The sequence below is a fragment of the Natrix helvetica genome, assembly GCF_964273705.1.
Source record: "Natrix helvetica genome assembly, chromosome: 5".
Taxonomy (NCBI): Eukaryota; Metazoa; Chordata; class Lepidosauria; order Squamata; family Natricidae; genus Natrix; species Natrix helvetica.
Window position 1 is genome coordinate 110,068,393 of NC_138551.1, and position 18,592 is coordinate 110,086,984.

The window sequence follows — 18,592 nt, forward strand, 5'->3', positions numbered from 1 at the left end:
ATTAATTATAAAGATTCTTCCCATGGGAAAATGGTTTTGTTTTGATTTTTTTTAAAGAACATGATATGATTTAAAAATCTGGACAGTAGAGGGAACTAAATATTACAATTAAAGGAAAAGAAGATCTCAATTTGATTTACAATTACAGAGCGAAGCAAAATATTCTGACATTGAACATATTGGAGGACATTTTTGAACAATGAGAGCTTAATTTTAATAGTGTCAACAGAAACATCTGTCTCTATAAATGAACTGCTTCTAAAAGATGTGGCAATGGAAACAAATTCTATCTGAGAACCTCAGGAATGAGTTGAAAGTGGATTTATAAATGACAGGCTAAAAGAAAGACATGGATAAAAGTTACATTGGAAAAGGAGGGAATAATTTAAAGAGATATAGAAACAACAAACCAAGAGAATGACCTGGATATTTTTCTCATATGGAATTTACAAGAGAAGCTTGTTAAAGTTTTGAAGCCTCTTATGAGAAGGAACAAAAAATGAGAAGAAATCAAATTTTAGGACATCATTTGAGCGGACTAAAGATTAAGGCTGTTAGAAATAAAAAGAAGGAATAAAAAATTGATTTATTTGATCAACGTTAAAGTTGATGTGTTGTTATCTCTAGTCCATTAAGTAAGAGTTAGTTAATGGACTTTTTGTGAAGGCAAGACAAGAAGTAAAGCTTGCTAAAGAGGGATCCAACTTAGAAGAAGAAGAACATTGAAGATAGTGAGAGTGATTAGCCAGTGGAGCAGTTTGCTTCCAGAAATTGTGGGTGCTCCATCACTGGAGGTTTTTAAGAAGAGACTGGAGAGCCATTTGAGCTGGATGGTATCAGGTCTCCTGCCTTGAGTGGGGGGTTGAGCTAAGGGGTTGAACTTCTGATGCCCCTTCCAACCCGATGATTCTCCTTTCTCTATTATTGAATTAGTACAACTTTCCTTCCAAGAGCTAAACTCTGATGGTTTCTATTATTCTGTTCCTAGGAATTTCTCTTCCTGTTGCAATGCAAGTCAGCAACCTGGAATGTTGCACAGAAATGCCTTTCGAAGGACTCCTCCTTTGCCAGGGGGAAGATTCAATGCCATTATGGGACCAGCATACCAACATCTAGAAGAGTCCAAAATCTCAGATCAGGACACGGGACTTTCTCGAGGGTAAGTAGGAGAAGGCAAGAAAAACCAGTCTTCTATTGAGAATTATACTGAAGGAAGGCATGTGAAAAAGAAAGAATGAAATCCAAACGTACATTTGACAGAACTCTCTTCAAACTGTGCTCAGGGTGGACTCAATTCAAACTTAGTTGCGTTTGGACTCAGTTTGCCAATATTACTGGGACTGGATCTGTGACACACTATTTTATTTATTTCATTTACATTTCATGTTTCTTAACTGCCCATCTTTCTCAGAGATTTTAGTAAAACTTTAAGAAGAAAATCCACTAATTAGTACTTGCATACTAAAAAAAATATGGTTAGGCAATTCCTAACCATCAAGATCAAGTGAATGCCACAAAGCTTTTCACCAGGCAAGATGTTATGCAAAAAAAGGGGGGAAAGAAAAACTAGGAAGAAAGACCCAAAATTAGATACTACAATTAAGAAATCTGCAATTCAAAATGAAGTTCAGAATAGAGTACGTGAGTATATCAGTAGAATTAATCAAACTCATTAGGATATTGGAATCAATTTGCTCTAAGTTTCAAAACATGACTCTAGATAGAAAACATTCTAGAAAATAGATCAATAGAGAATCACTGATTAATATTAATATTTAGGTTATTGGTTTTCATGAGGCACCAAGATTTTTCTTTGATCTTTTGTCATTGTTAGTCATAGTAATTGGAACCACTTATCTCAAAAATTGACTACTGTTGTCTAAATAAATCTATTTTCAATTAGGAAATCTCAGCATAATGCAAGTATTCATGTTTCAGTAGCCTCTACCTGAAGAACGAAGCAAGCAATTGTCCCAAATTTAACCTAAATCCTCTGTCTCTTTTCCGTGGACCTTTCCTGATCTCTGTAGTAACCCTAGCTCTTTGTAGGAGCTGCTGGGGAGATGCCCAACATGGTTATGCTCCATTGGCTTGCAGTCCCAAGTTTTTCCTTTTCAAAGAGCAATGCTATTTCTCTGTCTTTCAAGCAGACCAGCTGATGTGCATGGCAGAGAGAAGTGTGAGTTCAAATTCAGACACTGGCTGGCATTTAGATTGGTAGAGGCTGCAATGTTACAGATGAAAACTGACTACACCCAGTGAAAAAACTTAATGGAATTGTACTCCCAACAGCAAACATTTCTCCTTGCAGGAGGCCAATTAGGGTTGGAAGGATGATGGTTTTCCATGGCCTGCCCATGATAGAGAAAGACAAGATGTAAGGAACAAGGCAGATTGGAAAGTCAATGGTTCCATTTAAATTTGTGGCTTGGGATCTGGAGGTGGAAGAATTAAATTTGATCCACTCCGCTTTGAAAACATAACTTCAACTGTAGGATATAATGAGTGAATGCTCAAAACTCTTACAACGTCTTCATTTGTAGGGGAAGAGGGTACAATAACAGCTGGGATGGTCTATTTGATAGGGGACCTCACACCTGAAAAGCACCAGCAGGTTGAGTGACGGACTCTCAGGCTTCCCAAAACTAGGAGAGACACGTTGCGGTTCTTCTAAGGAATTTCTTTTATTGTTCCTCACTTCTAGATAGAAACCTTGCAAAACTAAAGCCAACTACTTGAACCATGAATCATACACTCTGGGAACCATTAGGGAGGAACTGTCTTCACTACCTTTCTCCCACACAATCTAAACTGTGCTGTCTTTTGCTCTAAAATGCATTCTTTCTCTCCTGGGAAAATCCAGTTAGCAATTCAATCACAAGGACAGCCTAGCAACCTCCTAACTGTATGTATAAGAAAGTTTGCATAAAGTTCACATAATGAATCAATGCAGAAAATATCCCCCCCCCTGCGTTCTGACTTAAAAATAACAATGATAACAACTGATTCAAAATAAAACCTTAGTTTTACATATTCTGAAGACACATTGGCTTAAAAAGAGATACAGTAGAAAAGTGTTAATTGACTTGGCCAGGGTTTCCAAAACTATAGTCTCACATGTCTTCTGCTCTCTAAGGCAGGGATCTCCAACTCTGGCAACTTTAAGAGTGGTGGCTTCAACTCCCAAAATTCTCCATCCAGCATGACTGGCTGGGGAACCCTGGAAGTTGAAGCCTACAACCCTAACAGATGGCTTTCTAAACTGCCAACCCTGGCAGGCCTTCTTTAAACATCACCCTCTTGTTGCAGTCATGCAGATGAGGTCAATCCTTGGTGGAACATAAAGCCCCGAGGTTGTGGATTGATGGCTCTGTTCTATGTAAGAGAGAAAAAAGATCTCTGGAAAGGAGAAATAATTTAAGGCAGAACAATACCAGACACATAGGCATGTTGATTGGCATGGTTCCGTGTCCTCAAAAGTTTCTTGAAATGGTTCCTGATAAGGCAAGTTTAAGCAGGCAAGCTAGGAACCACAAAAAGAAACATGGGTTGGTGCAGGCTAGTTGGCACATAAGAAGTTTCAGAACTGAGTGAAGCTGCCAAGTGGAGAAAGCCTGGCAAATGGCCACAGAGATTGTCCAGAGCCTGGCGTTGTGAAAGAACCATTCAGAGTTGAGTAGCTATGCCAGATGGGGCAGGTGTGCAGCCTGGAAGCTGTAAAAGGAGCAAGATGAGACATTCATAGCCGTTCATTGGGCTGTTTTGGCCAAAACCAGCTGGATTGTCATCACATGGCAGGCACAAAGGCCTGCAGGCTGGCACCAGCAAAGAGGCAAGTATGGGCATACAAACCAGCAGGGGTTTGGCAGGCACATGAGCAAGAAACGATATATGCATCCATTCAGCAGATTCCTTAGTTCAAATGTGCAGATGGCATGTGGGGCACACATGGCATGCAACTGGAAAGAGGGCAGCCTTGGAAAGTCAGTGTCACACAGTATTTTTGAGGCCTGATTAAAAATACAGGAAAGTCCTTGAACCTTCAAGTATTCCTTTAGCCTGAATTAATAAAGTTGAATATTTGAAAACTGCCCACAACTCTACACACTGAATAATCAGAGCTGCAAGCCTGGAGGATTGTAGGAAAATAATTAAATAGCTAACAAAAACATTAGCAGAAGCAGAATGAGGAGACTCATGTGTTGTCAGGATTCAGTTTGGATCCTCCAGATACAAGAGAACTATTTCCAGAAACATGAGTTTCTGAACAGGAGTTCCACTCTCTCAGGGTCCAGGAAGTTAAAAGGTGTTAACATAATGTGGGCTCTGTTGGGCATTATCTCAGATCATGGATGGGTGTTCTTGATGCTTATGAGCAAATCTGGATTGATCCTGCCACCTCAAGTCCCACAGCCCACATCTTCAGAGAGCTAAACATAAAGAGATTGTCCCTGCTGAGTTACCCCCAAACTTCAGCAGGAAAGTCTTTCTTTTCTACACCCATGAAGGAGAGAGTTTGGGGTTTCTTCTAAGAGACCTTATACTTTGCATAAATCTCATCACAATGTCCTCCAGGAATGCAGCATCAACCCAACAGAAATTCCTCCTGCATGACAGGAGATATTCCACAAGAAAAAAAGTATCTGGCACTAATCACTAATGAGCTTGGTGGCCTCCAGAATAGCTCCAAAATGATGTTGGTTATTCTATGTTCAGTGTTTTGTTGACATCAGTCTGCTCAACCAGACTGCTTGAGATGCTGCTGGATAGATGAGCATCAGCTATAAGAGCTGCAGTAGTGCAGTGGTTAGAGTGCAATACTGCAGGCTACTTCTTGCTGACTGCTGGCTGCCTGCAGTTTGGCAGTTCGAATTTCACCAGGCTCAAGGTTGACTCAACCTTCCATCCTTCCGAGGGGGATAAAATGAGGACGCAGATAGTTGGGGGGAGGGCAAGAGTTTGACTCTGTAAACCACTTACAGAGGGGTGTAAAGCACTATGAAGCAGGATATAAGTGGTATTGCTAAAGTCCAGAACTGTCTGTTTCTCCTACAGCATCCTACAAATTTTTGGATGATTCTGGGATATGTACTATTTCCCCTGTATTGTTTGTAAATGGATACCACTAGTTCCTCTATCTGGTTTCCCAGATCTGGACTACAAAAATCATCACACTCACTAGTTAAAAGCCAAGATACATAAACTCCCAATGCCTTGTGCTCCTCTAATGGTTATCCAGATTTTTGCAGCCCAGATCTGATAGATGGATTTAATAATCTATACAGTAGTTAAACCTATTTTTTTAAAAAAGTCTTTTTTCAATCATCTTTAATAAAGAAGGCAAAATCTTAACAGCAAAGATGGCATGCTTACTGGGCAATCCTTTGACCTCTGGACATAATGAAGCTCAGATTTTCTGTCATAAGTCTTGACTGTCATAGGTCGAGGCACCCATGTAACCATCCCCGATGTTGTGAGTTTTTTTTTTTTTTTGGGTAGCGGTTGATAAATGAAATGTCAGCGTTCCAAATATCATGCAGAATTAAATCAGAGTCCAAGGCAGAGCTATCCTTAAAGTTCCAATTTAATAAGACAGACATGTTGGCACATCTGGGGAATCCCAAATCCGAAGAACTTCCCGGGATTCCACCCAGTTGAAAGTTCATGATCTTATCCCCACACCCATAAATCCATCACATGGTCCAATCTTTTTCTTCCACGCTGGCATCTCCACCCTGCTGGTTCCGGTCAGGTGTCGAGGTGCGGAGACAAAAGATGATCCTGGCTTCTAGAAAAGAATGACAACAACACATTCCACAATTCTACTCCTTTCTATTCCCCCCTCCCAATTACTACACTAATGAAACAGCATAGGAAAATAATAGAAAATGTGGCAGGCCAAAGATCCTAAAAAGGAATATAGCTGCAGGCCTGACATGAAGACTGTAATTGTTAAAGGAATAAATCTATTCTTACGGGTGCTTTTTGCCTGAAGCCAGCTGAAACAGCCAGAAACTGCCCAAAACATCCTAAATTGTAGTCACATGACCACCTCACACAGCAACCAGCCATACAGATGATCCAGGTGATCATGTGACCATCCAGGGTGGTGTGCAGTTGTTGGATCTATGGAACTGGGTGGTTACGCCTTTGGAGGGTCTGTTGTAACTTTGAACAGTTGCTAAGCCACCAGTCATTAAGCGAGGAATACCTGTATAGACTAGTTGTATTTCTCATGTCCAACTGTTTGGTTTTAAATAGTAATATATATCTAGTATCTATGTACCCTACTTGCTATAAGGAGATATTCCTTCAGGAATCCTGTTCGCTGGCCATTTTGTATGCCCCAGAATTAATTTAATTTTAAAAAAAAGAAGAATAAGGAGCATGTATGCACTGAACTCAGCTTCTCTTAGATCAAACACACCAGAATCTTTCCACCAGAGAAAAACCATCCTCTTAGCTGAAGCTCACAGACAATGCATTTCAAATTCTTCAAGCCTCAACAGATTCCAAATTTCTGGAGTATAATTTAACATCACATTCACATCTTTGACCCTTATTTCTTTTCCCAATGCACTATTTACAACCTTATGAATATTAAATCAAAAGGTGTCAACATAGAACAGGCCCTAAACATATTTTTTCAATTATACCATCAGACTTCTCTTTTGACCTTTATTTCTTCCTGGAACTCAAGCAATTTATTTCGAAAACCATTATGGGCACCCCTGGAAAGTTATTATCTTTCCCCTTTAATAGTTTAGCAGGGCCTTGGTTCTTATTTTACTCATAACTCAATTGCTTTTCTCATACCAGAAGCTTTAAAACACATTTTGGAATCTGTTGAGATAGTGAGTCAGATTTGATCTCATGAAAACTTGATGTTATAAGATAATCTGACCCTGAAGATCACTGACCAACCATTATTCTGGAATTAATGGACAAAATAGACATTAACACTTTGGACCAGCTCATTGCTAATTAAAACTTTTTAATGTTTCACAACAATAACTTGGATGATATAAGGTTGTGAATGACAACAGATACTTGTTGCTTAATCTAGAGTTAATTTTCACTTTCAGTGGAAACGTTTATTAAGAGGTGTGGTTAATTCACAATATGGAATATGGAATTGGACTATCCTATTTCAAAATATCAATGAGCAATGATCATTAAAGGACATTTGGAAATGAGAACAGCCAAGAAATTTCCCATTGAGCATAGAAAGGTTGCTGAAGTCAAAGTGATGGAGTGACACAAAGGTATAGCATAGGTGGTACCTGGCTCAAATGTAGTGCCCGTGAGAGGGATCTAAGTGTCTTAGTGGACAATAACTTAAGTATGAGCCAGCAGTATGCCCAAAAAAGCCAACACAGTCCTGAGCTATAACAACAGATTGATAACATCAGGACCACATTAAGTGACAGTACCACCCTAGACTGCCCCAGTGAGGCCACACTTGGAACACTGTGTCCAGTTTTGGTCACCATTTTACAAAAAAAGATGCTAAGATCCTAGAAAGAGTACAGAGAAGACGAACCAAGATGATAAGGTGATCTGGAGGCTAACTCATACAATGAATAGACAAGGGAACAAAGTATGCTTAGCCTAACGAAAAGGAGTTTTAGGAATGATATGATAGCAGTCTTCCAGTACTTGAGGGGCAATCCCAGACAAAAGGAGATTGACTTATTCACCAAAGAATGAGGGCAGGCCAAGAAGCAACAGTGGAAATGCCTCAGAGGGAGATCTGATTGGCAGTGAGAACAATTAATCAATGGAACAGCTTGCTCTCAGGAATTGTGGGTGCTCCATTGCTAGAGGTTTCCAAGAAAAGATTGAACAATCATTTGTCAGGGATGCTGTAAGGGATCCTGCCTAGAAGACTTCCAAGGTCTCTTCCACCCTATGATTGCATGATGTTCTAACATCAAAGGACCTGCGGTGTTGACTTGTCTCTTATAAACTAATAATTCTCATATATTTCCCTTCTTAGGTTATCTCCTGGTTTAAAAACATCACAGAACGCTTCAATAAATATGCAACTGCCTTCAAGAGAAACAAGCTCTTATTTCAATAGCACGGCTTCAAGAAACATGGTGGGCTACTCATCGCCAAGAGCCAATTCTGTCCCCATCATCCCTTCGGTGGGCTTAGATGAAGCCTGCATGCAGACTCAAAACATTTCAGATATCACAGGCATCAAATGGTGCAAAAACTCCTATTCCACTGAAATGGTCAATATGAGTGCCCCAGCCAGCAGCTGTCTTATTGCAGAACAACAAGAAGTCAAACTATTATTAGAAACTGTCCAAGAACAGATCCGAATTCTGACCGATGCAAGGAGGTCAGACAACTTTGACCTTTCCAAGGTCAAGGCAGAAAACAGTAGGAGTGGAAACACAGCTTTTCTGCCCATGAGCCCAGTGGCAAAATCGGAGCGAGAGGAGGCACAGTTTGTCTTAAAAAGTGAATCAAAAAGAGACTTGGCATCGATCAAGTGACTTTGATCTGGGGGGGTGAAGGATGGGAGGGTAAGATGGGGGAGGGGGCTGTATGGTTCTGTGCATTTGAAGCTTTGCTAAACAGGAAAGAGAGGAAATTACAAATTATTTATATGCATTAATTTAAGAACATCTACTTAGAAGAAACCAAATAGTCTATCGCTCTCATCTCAGTGTTTTTTAACAAAATATTTTTTTAACGGAAAGAGTTACCAGGTGGTATGACCCTTAAATAGAAGTTCTGTTTATTTATTATTATTCTTTCGGGTTGGTTTTCTTTCTTTCCTCTGTCCCTTCCTTTCACTTCAGCCCATCTCTCTTCTTCGGCTGCTCCTTCCAAGCCTCCATATTCTCCCTGACGTTGTTGTCTGAACTGAAATGAAACCACACTACAGTACAGCTCTTAGTCTCACTAAATTCCCATTGGTTTTGGAGCATTTTATCTGAAAGGTTTTCCACCGCTTATAAGGAATTCATGACTTGTAATCTAAATCGTCAAAGTTCCTCAGTAATAATTTGACTCCTTCATTCTCCAGATCTACAATGAACACAGTTGCTAAACCCCAAGCCTTAGGCCACAAATTTGTAATATTAAAACAAATACAAATGACAAAATCAATGAAATACAACTTGAGTTGTTTTGTCCAAACCTCTCCAGATTCTATGATAGATACCTCTCACCCCAGCTAGCCATGCTATGTGGGAGATGATGACCAACCCAACCATTAGATCTGAAGGAGAAGATCAGAACATTGGCTTAAGCGGAAAACTAAACATCATAAAAGGAACATTTTCGCAAGTAATAAACTATTTGTCTGGGTTAATTAAATTTATTATGAGGGTGAGGGTGAAGGGAATTTTGAAAGTGGTTTTGTTTTGCCTTTCTCTCAAAAATTTTAAGAAAATCCCCAAGTGCTTTTAGGTAAGGCTAGCAACATTCCTCAGAATGTTCTTTCTCCCTCATTAATGCAAATAGGCTTTTCTCCTGTCTGACTTTCACTGTTTATTGCCACGTCAAGATTCACGTTCTAATACACTAGCAAATATAAATATTTTACAACTTTCTTTTCTAACCAGATCACTTGCGTTTGCAATTCCCCAAACTCAACCAGTCCAATGAAAGATGTTTTTTTAAAAAAAAAAAACGTGAGTTATAATTTAACACCGTCTAGACGATGTCAGATTGAGTAAGACTGTCTTACAATAGGTTTTTCTTTTCTTTGTTCCTTTTTCATCTAGTCTGGAAAGCTTAATTCAAAACAAGACTATTTAATTAGCAAAATTGTTTTATCTTCAGGGCCTACGTCTGAGAATTACTATTCTGAGATTTCTTTTTCTGTTTTTTTCACTCTTTAAACTTAAAATCTATATTCTTTGCACGGAAGGTAAAAATGTGGCAAATGGTAGGTTATATTTATATATTGATTTTTTAACAAATTAAGAAGGTCATTTAAACTACATTATTTTCCAGGAAAGGTATGCTACTGTTACCATGTTGTTCCTGAAGGTTACCTGTGAGCTCCAAGAAAAATTGTTCAGATATATGCATTATCGTTTTTTTTAGTTCTTACCTGAGAACTAAAGGATCCAATTTGTTTCTCTATTAAACATATATTTACAACTGTCAGTTCCATTTCTAATATTGCTGTTAGTGCCAGCTACAGACATGATCCAAATCTTCTTTGGTCATGTCAAAAAGTCAGATTTAATTTTCTCACATTATTCCTGATTGCCCTCACAAGGAATTTCATGGAATCCAAGAAAATGGATTAACCTCTGTGGACTTCACTACAAACATCGCAACCTCTGTATACGTTTGAAGTCTTCAGGCATTAATATGTGGTAGAAATATATGGTTTCTTGGGTGTAACTTAGAGACCTTTGGATGTCAAAAACAAGAAGTACACTTCCTATTTTCTTTTCTCCTTTGCAAAGTCATTAGAAGAATTTATACATTTCCCCATAGAGGCCTCACACTAATTTAACTTCTGAGGTTATGAAAGCACAGAACGGTTACGTTCTCTCTGCAAATTGTAAGATCCAGAGCTATCATTCCGATTTGCCCTTAAAGACCTATAAAATGGCCATTGGTGTTAACGGGCCTATCTGTAGTTGGATGCTAATTATACACTTTGTGCATTCTGCTGAGCCAAAGTTGTTTCAGAAAAAAAAAAGTTCATTGGTTTGAGGGGATTTCTGGGTGAGCACAGGATCAAGTCCTTATTTTTTAAAAAATAAAAAAGATAATTTGGGGTTTTCTTAAGCACTTGAAATTTATTTTGCATTGTTTTTATTTAACCACAAAACACACTATGGCATCAGAATAAAGAAGTTGTGTTCAGTAACAGCCTATGTATTAGTACTTTTTAAATTTTGCTTTTAAAGAAACAGCTGTTTCAACTGTTACCTATCATCTCTCCCTCTCCCTCCCTCTTTCTATCTCATCTATCTATCTATCTATCATCTATCTATCTATCTATCTATCTATCTATCTATCTATCTATCTATCTATCATCTATCTATCATCTATCTATCTATCTATCTATCTATCTATCTATCTATCTATCCTCTTTAATGCAGAATCACATACTTTAAAATACATGCTCAATGTAGATAAAAAAACATTAAAAGACTGATACAAAGTCAGAACATTTGGAGGGGGGAATAAATTGTATTAACATGATTCCATGTTTACTCTATAAGTGGGGTCTCCTAATTCTGTTTCCCACCTGAATCTGAAGAAAGCAATATTTGGGCTCTTTCGAAATGAACTGGATAAAAATATGAAAAGTATGTTTTATTTTTCTCCCAGTTCCACAGAGAAAAATGCTATCAGACTATATATTTCTAAAAGCAGAGCACACAAACCACTTGTTTTCTCCCTTTTAAATGTTGATAGAAATATCTTGTTTACATAACTTTCTAAAGCTGAAATCTTGAACATGTGTTTTCAAGAAAGCCACATCAGAGGGCAAATTTGTACCAGATCTGATATTCTCACAAAACAACAAGAATGATCTTTCTAATACTTTACATCTAAGAGCAGGACCCCTCTTCAGGCTGGGTAATTCTCAAAGTTTCTCTTGATGACATATATTGAATTGGCTGGAATGCCTAAGAATGGACACATAGAATATATTTTGCATCCCAGCAATCTATAAAAAATATTTTGGAAACACATTGAAGGATTTCTGTTGGAGAAGGAATTCTCTGATTTAGGCTATGCCTGTCTTAAAACGTAACACCATTTTGCTTTTCTTGAATGCAGAAAATTTAGACAGGCAATGTATTAATGGTCCAATTATTGTTTTTTCCTTTTTGTTTAATTTTGGCTTTTGTTTTGAACTGACCTGAGAGTTGAAGATCTAAAAAGGTGGGAAATCTTCCATTTGTGTTAGCAATGCTCTCTGTATCCAACTGAGGATGTGTGACTGTTATATGTTATCTGTTCTATTCAGTTTTTAGCATGTTTGAATAGAGAGACATTAATACTAACCACATGAAAGACTAATGTAGTTATTTGCTAAGAATGTACCTTCATCCTTCTCAATTCAATTAAGAGGAAATCTGAAAGATGTTTGGATCCAGAGCATCTTTAATCTGGACAATGTTTCTGTTCTGTGATTTATTTTCCCTCTTAGACTCTGGATACTTTTTCTACTTTGGTTTGACATTTTAATTATGGAGATTGTGCATTTTGTTACATACATTTACTGCACACAGAATCCAGAGGTATTGTGCTCTGCCTTATCCACCCTATGAAAGTGTTGAAAGAATATACTGGAATATACTACATTTGTAAAGGTCTCCAACACAAAAGGATCCCATAGTGAGATCAAAGCTACCTGATAAATGATAAAACATCAGAAATATGTTGCAGGCATGCAATCTAAGCTATGTTTGTGAGATATGTTGTCCATGGGCAAAAGAGGTGGCCTCTCACACACAGCTTAGATTGCATGCCTGCAGTGCTCCTTTCTTTGTTAGAAGGAAAATGTCAGATTCGAGATCCTGATCATGCTTCTGCTGACAGGCCTGATCCATGGGAATCTGTGGAGCATCAAGTGATGTCACATTAATCAGCATAGAAACTGAATGATGGAGCGAATGAATGAACGAACAAACGAATGAATGAATGAATTGCTCTGTTGGCAATTGATGTAACAAATAAATAGAGTTAAGGTTTGTTGTTGTTAGTTGCAACGTTGTGTCCGACCCATCCTAACCCCATGGATAACATTCCTCCAGCCTTCCTGTTCTCTACCATTCCCCGGAGTCCATTTAAGCTCATGCCAACTGCTTCGGTGACTCCATCCAGCCACCTCATTCTCTGTTGTCTCTTTCTTCTTTTGCCCTCCATCGTTCCCAGCATGAGGCTCTTCTCCAATGAGTCCTTCCTTCTTATCAGGTGGCCAAAGTATTTGAGTTTCCTCTTCAAGATCTGGCCTTCTGAAGAGCAGTCAGGGTTGATCTCCTCTAGGACTGACCATTTGGATCACCTTGCAGTCCAAGGGACTCGCAGGAGTCTTCTCCAGCACCATAGTTTAAAGGTTAAGGTTAGGGTAAGAAAAATTAATTTGTAAATTCTGTCCATTTAGGTTGGTGCAGGATTCTGTGGCCCTATTCTACTTTCTCTGACAGACTTTAATTATTGTGAGTTTTCAAGACCTTGGCAGTATTCAAGATTGATCAAAGGATCATAGGATAGATCACATCAAGGCTGAGGAAAGGATCCATCTGGCAGAGGGAACTCCCATATGGATTTGTCTCCTTTGGCCTCTGAAGAAATGCTCAGTTCTTCTCCAAAAGATGGAGTTCTCAAATTAGAAGAAAAGAAAGCATGGAGAGGAACTATGAAACAATAATCTCTCTGGCCATGCAGCTCTTTTTTCATCTCTTGGTAACATACAAAACTCGAATTAATCATAATGTTCCATTTTTTTTTCAACCAGACAATTCTACCTACTAGTTTTGGGATACATTAGGACTATTAATTCCAGTTCCGAAGCTAGACAGAAATGTATTTATCAGATTTCTTTGATGCTGAAAACAAGTCTAGACAGCTTCCTGAAATTAAAAACATTATAAAATAAAAAAAGAAATAATATGATATAAAACCAGCATCTTATGAACACATACTCTCCTTCTACATTACCCTGGACCTAAAGAGAGGCTGATCCAACTCAAGATCGGGGGGGGGGGGGAGCCAGGACTTTAACAATAGGCCAGATGATGATCATAGATCCTCTGGGGAGATGTTCCCAAGGGTAGACAGACAGGTAGAGAAAGCTCACATCTTGGATCCAACTCCTTTAATTGCATCTGGAAGCCAGCTGGGAACCAATGTAGCTCAACTAGAGAGCAATTGAGCAAATTGAAAGTTGCCCATTGTGGTTCCTAATACCAAAATCTGAATCATTCTAGATTCTGAGGTTTCATTTGCATACAGCTCCATGTAGATGCCATTACAACAGGTCACCCACAAGGAAAACAGAGTTATGTCTTAATGTCTTTGATTGGCCAAGGGCCACAAAAAGTAGAAGGAACTTTATCTGGTTGTGCCTGCAAAAAGGTTACTCACAATATTTTATTCACTTAGTATGTGTGTGTGTGTGTTATATATTCTTTGAGGTAAATGACCATTCAAATATTTCATTCACCCTTATTTGCTTTTTTCTTTAATCTGATACTTGATTTTTCTGTTCTATAATCATATCATTTGCTTGAAAAGATTACCCAAGGTGGATTTGTGTTTTCTTCAATGGAAGATAGTGTCAAAGTTCCAAGTAACACTCCCAATGAAAAAAGACTCTGAGCCTTGACGTTCCTCAACGTTCCATTTTATTAGAGATGTCATACTGGCACATCTGGGAAAACCCGAATCTGAAAGTTTCCAGGTTTTCCCCATCCAAAAGAAGTCCTAGCACCTACCCAGCACCCACATGTCCATCACATGGTCCAATTAAAGCAGAGTCCCAACTGGAGATGCCTCCCAGTCACACCCCTCCAGGTACAGGGCAAAATGTATTTCACTCTCAGAGAAAGGAATGTTATTATGACTACGTATATACAGTATCTCCCCAGCTCCATAGAACCCCCCTTCCCAATTTCCCACAAATTAAATGTGGCAGGCCTGAAGATCCAATGCCCAAGATGCCTTCTAGGCCTGTCAGATGGATGAATGGATGGTGTTTGTGTGTGTGTCAGTGTTCCAAATGGCATCCAAAAGTAAATCAGAGTCCAAGGCAAAGTATTGCTCAAAGTTCCAATTTATTAGGAGAGCCATGTTGGCACATCTGGGAAAACCCGAATCTGAAAGCTTCCCGGTTTCCCCCACCCAGTTGAAAGTTCACAATCTTGCCCCCACACCCACAAATCCATCACATGGTCCAATCTTCCACTGCCATGCTGGCAGTTCCACCATCCAGTTCCTCTCAGGTGTAGAGTTGCAGAGACAAAGGATGACCTTGGCTTTCTAGAAAGAATTTTGTTATGGCTACATATCATCTAACTCCGTACAACCCCTCCTCCATTTTCCCACAATAGAAAAGGCATAGTAGAATAATAGAAAGTGTGACAGGCCAAAGATCCAAAAAGAATATGGCTGCAGATCCGACAGTGGGTGTGTGGGTGTGAAAAAGTGGGGTGGTGGTGAGAAAGAGACAATTTATTTATTTCTCATTCACCTAATATGATTTAACTTTCATTTTGTATGTGAAAAGATTTGAATTAATAGGAGGCCAGCAGCCATCAAAGGCATAACATATAATATCTCCTTTTTATAAATAGTATTATAGCTATCATCTTAAACAGAAATGGTTTTTACTAGAACATCAGTGTAGATAAGAAAATTCAGCAGGTGCACACTTAACTATATGAAAACTCCCTATTGGAAATTAGAACATGAAACAGCTGTCATTTTAGAGTATATTAGATTTAGAACTGACCAAGAAATTTAGCACATATTCCAGCATTCTATGAGGACAGCCAGCTATTAAAATTTAGAATTCAAAGTAAAATAATAACAAGGTCAATCTTGTGATCTAGTGCTAAAATGTCCCAGACATATGAAGACCAAAGTATTAGAAAATGTTTTATGACATATTTCTATGCTAATATTGCTAAAAATGGATTCATTTTGAAACAAAATAAGAGTACACATAATTATTATAAAGAAATAAATTTCTTTCTTAAAAAAACCATCTTTATTAAATTTTGATAAAATACAAAAAAGAAAAGAGGGAAGAGAGGAAATAAAAAGGAGAAAAAGTTGAAAATTGAGAAAATAAAGAAAGAAGGGAAAGAAAGGAAGGAAGGCATATATATATCCTCCTTTCCAGAGGATTCAACTTTGCAGTCGCCCCTAAACGCATCCCCACTGAAGACATCATATGCAGAGTTGAAGCTACACTCATCAAAATCAACCCAGATGAAGCCAATAAAATCAGACTTGCAGTCAGCAACGTCCTTTGCTCCAGCAATCCACTGAGAAGCAACTTACAGCAACAAGAAGAAAAAGCACTCACCAACCTGAGGAAAGACAACAACATAATCATTCTCCCAGCAGACAAAGGAAATGCCACAGTGGTGATGAACACATCTGACTACCAAGCCAAACTATCCAACCTACTCCAAGACCTTGCTTACAAACCTATAAACACAGACCCCACCACCTACCTGGAAAAAAACACCAAATCCAAAATAAAAGCCTCTGCCATCAGTGAAGAGATCCAGCAAAGAATCATCCCCAGAGAGAAATCTTCCAGATGCCCCAAACTCTATGGCCTCCCCAAGATACACAAAGAAGGAATACCACTCACACCCATAGTCAGCTCCATAGGCTCACCTCTACAGAATCTTGCCAAATTCCTTGCCAAACAACTCCAACCCTACGCAGAATCCATCACCTCACACGTACAAAACTCTCTCCACTTCATAGAAACAATAAAGAAACAAAATCTACAACCCAGCGACCTACTCATGAGTTTCAATGTCATATCCCTCTTCACCCAAGTGCCCATAAAAGAAGCCTTGAGAGCTATCCAGAACAAACACAACCCCCCTAAACACATCTTGGACCTGACCAACCACTGCCTAACCAACACATACTTCATCCATAATGGACAAAGATACAAACAGATAGAAGGAGCACCCATGGGATCACCCCTCTCACCTCTCATTGCAAACTTATACATGGAACATTTTGAAACCAACGCCTTAGACAAATCTGAACACAAACCCAAACTCTGGCTTAGATATGTTGATGACACTTTTGTGATTTGGCCACATGGGAAAGAAAAACTGGACACCTTCCTCACACATCTCAACAGCCTACACCCCAAAATACAATTCACCATGGAAATAGAAACAAACAAACAACTTCCCTTTCTGGATGTCCTAATCTACAAAAAACCCAATGGCTCCCTAGGACACACCATCTACCAGAAAAAAACACACACCAACCACTACTTAAATGCACAATCCCATCACCACCCTGCACAGATCAACTCTGTAGCCAAGACCCTCATCTCCAGAACCAAACGCCTAGCTGACAAAGACCACCTGAAAACTGAATTACACAAACTCACAAATGTATTAATCTGGATTAATAATGGATTCCAAAGAAAAACAATCACCAACCTAATCCAAAAGGAGACTCCCCCAAAAAACCAAGACACAGAACAGGACAATGGCATCGCTCTCCTCCCTTATATCAAAGGCACCACAGATAAAATCAGCAAAATTCTCCACAAGCACAATATCAAGACAGCCTTCACCACTGACCAAAAAATAGCCAACATCTTAAGAAACCCCAAAGACAAAATCCAGCTAGAAAACCAAGGAGTCTACGAAATACCATGCAAAATCTGCCTGGCAACATATATAGGACAGACAAACAGGAGAATAAATGCACGCATCACAGAACACAAGAATGCAGTAAGAAAAAAAGAAAAAACTTCCTCCCTTTTCCCACACCTTAAAGCTACAGGACATGAAATCAATTTTGAAGGAGCCAGGTTAATCTCCAAAACAGAACACCTCAACAAGAGAATAATTATGGAAGCCATCGAAATAGAGAAACACCCCCACAACATGAATAAACGTGATGATACCTCCCGCCTACCAAACATCTGGAAACCAGCCCTAGCCAACAAACGAACACCACCCACCATCCAGGCCATTACAATACAAAAGAACAACGAACACACAGCCAGCACCAATCAGCACCAATCTACCAATCATGATACAACTACACAACCAATTATTCCACCTACTGAAACAAAGCCAGCACTCCATCCCCTCCCACCAAGATATACAGAAAGACGGCAGCTCCAGTAACACTTTAAGCCAAAGACCACAGCCTGAAGATGGCGAGTGTGATCTCGCTGAAACGTTGCAAAGACGATCTCAATCTTACACGGGAAAAGACCTGAATACAACAAAACCAGCATATATATATATATATATATATATATACATATATATATATATGTATGTCTTTGGTTGTTCGGGTTTTCTCCCGCGTAGAATTGGAAGTATCTTCACGACGTTTCGATGAAGTCTCATTCATCATCTTCAGGCTGCTGCTTCCGGCTTGGTGCTTCCGGCTTGGTGCTTCCAGGAGCAATGTGAGATCTCAGCCGGTTCCTCCTTTTAACTGCCAGTGGGGGTTTGTGCTGATTGGGTGGGAGCTTGGCTGCATTCTGATTGGGTGGAGGTGTATTCTGATTGGTAGGGGGCTTGGCTGTGTTCTGATTGGATGGGAGTTTGGCTGTGCTCTGATTGGATGGGGGCGTGTTCTGTTTGGGTGGGGGCCTGGTTGTGCTTGTGTTAGTCTGAGTTGCAGAGGGATTTGAGCTGGTGAGCTGCTTTACTGTTGTTTGGCTTCGCGTTTGTGGTCGTGCCACATCTCCGTGGTGGGCATCAGTTTGCTTAATGTATGGATCTGAGGGGTTTAAAGTGGCTAATAATGCAGCTGTGGTCTGGCTTCTGGTTTGTGGTCCGGCTTCTGGTTTGTGGTCTTTATCGGTGTGGGTTTGGGCTTGCTTTTTGCGTGGATGTGTGATAGTGACATCCTGTGTGGT

At 39.3% G+C, this 18,592-nt stretch overlaps 1 protein-coding gene across 1 annotated transcript in view; it reads left to right on the forward strand.

Annotated features, from left to right (window-relative positions):
- NRG3 (neuregulin 3) overlaps positions 1-8,507 on the forward strand; it is a gene marked incomplete at its 3' end in the record, with an annotated part of 645,607 nt that extends 637,100 nt beyond the window's left edge. The window contains exons 8-9 of the mRNA XM_081954558.1: positions 989-1,159; positions 8,000-8,507. Of these exons, the coding sequence (XP_081810684.1) occupies positions 989-1,159; positions 8,000-8,507 (679 nt within the window). The remainder of the gene's footprint in view (positions 1-988; positions 1,160-7,999) is intronic.
- Between the last annotated feature and the right edge of the window lie 10,085 nt (positions 8,508-18,592).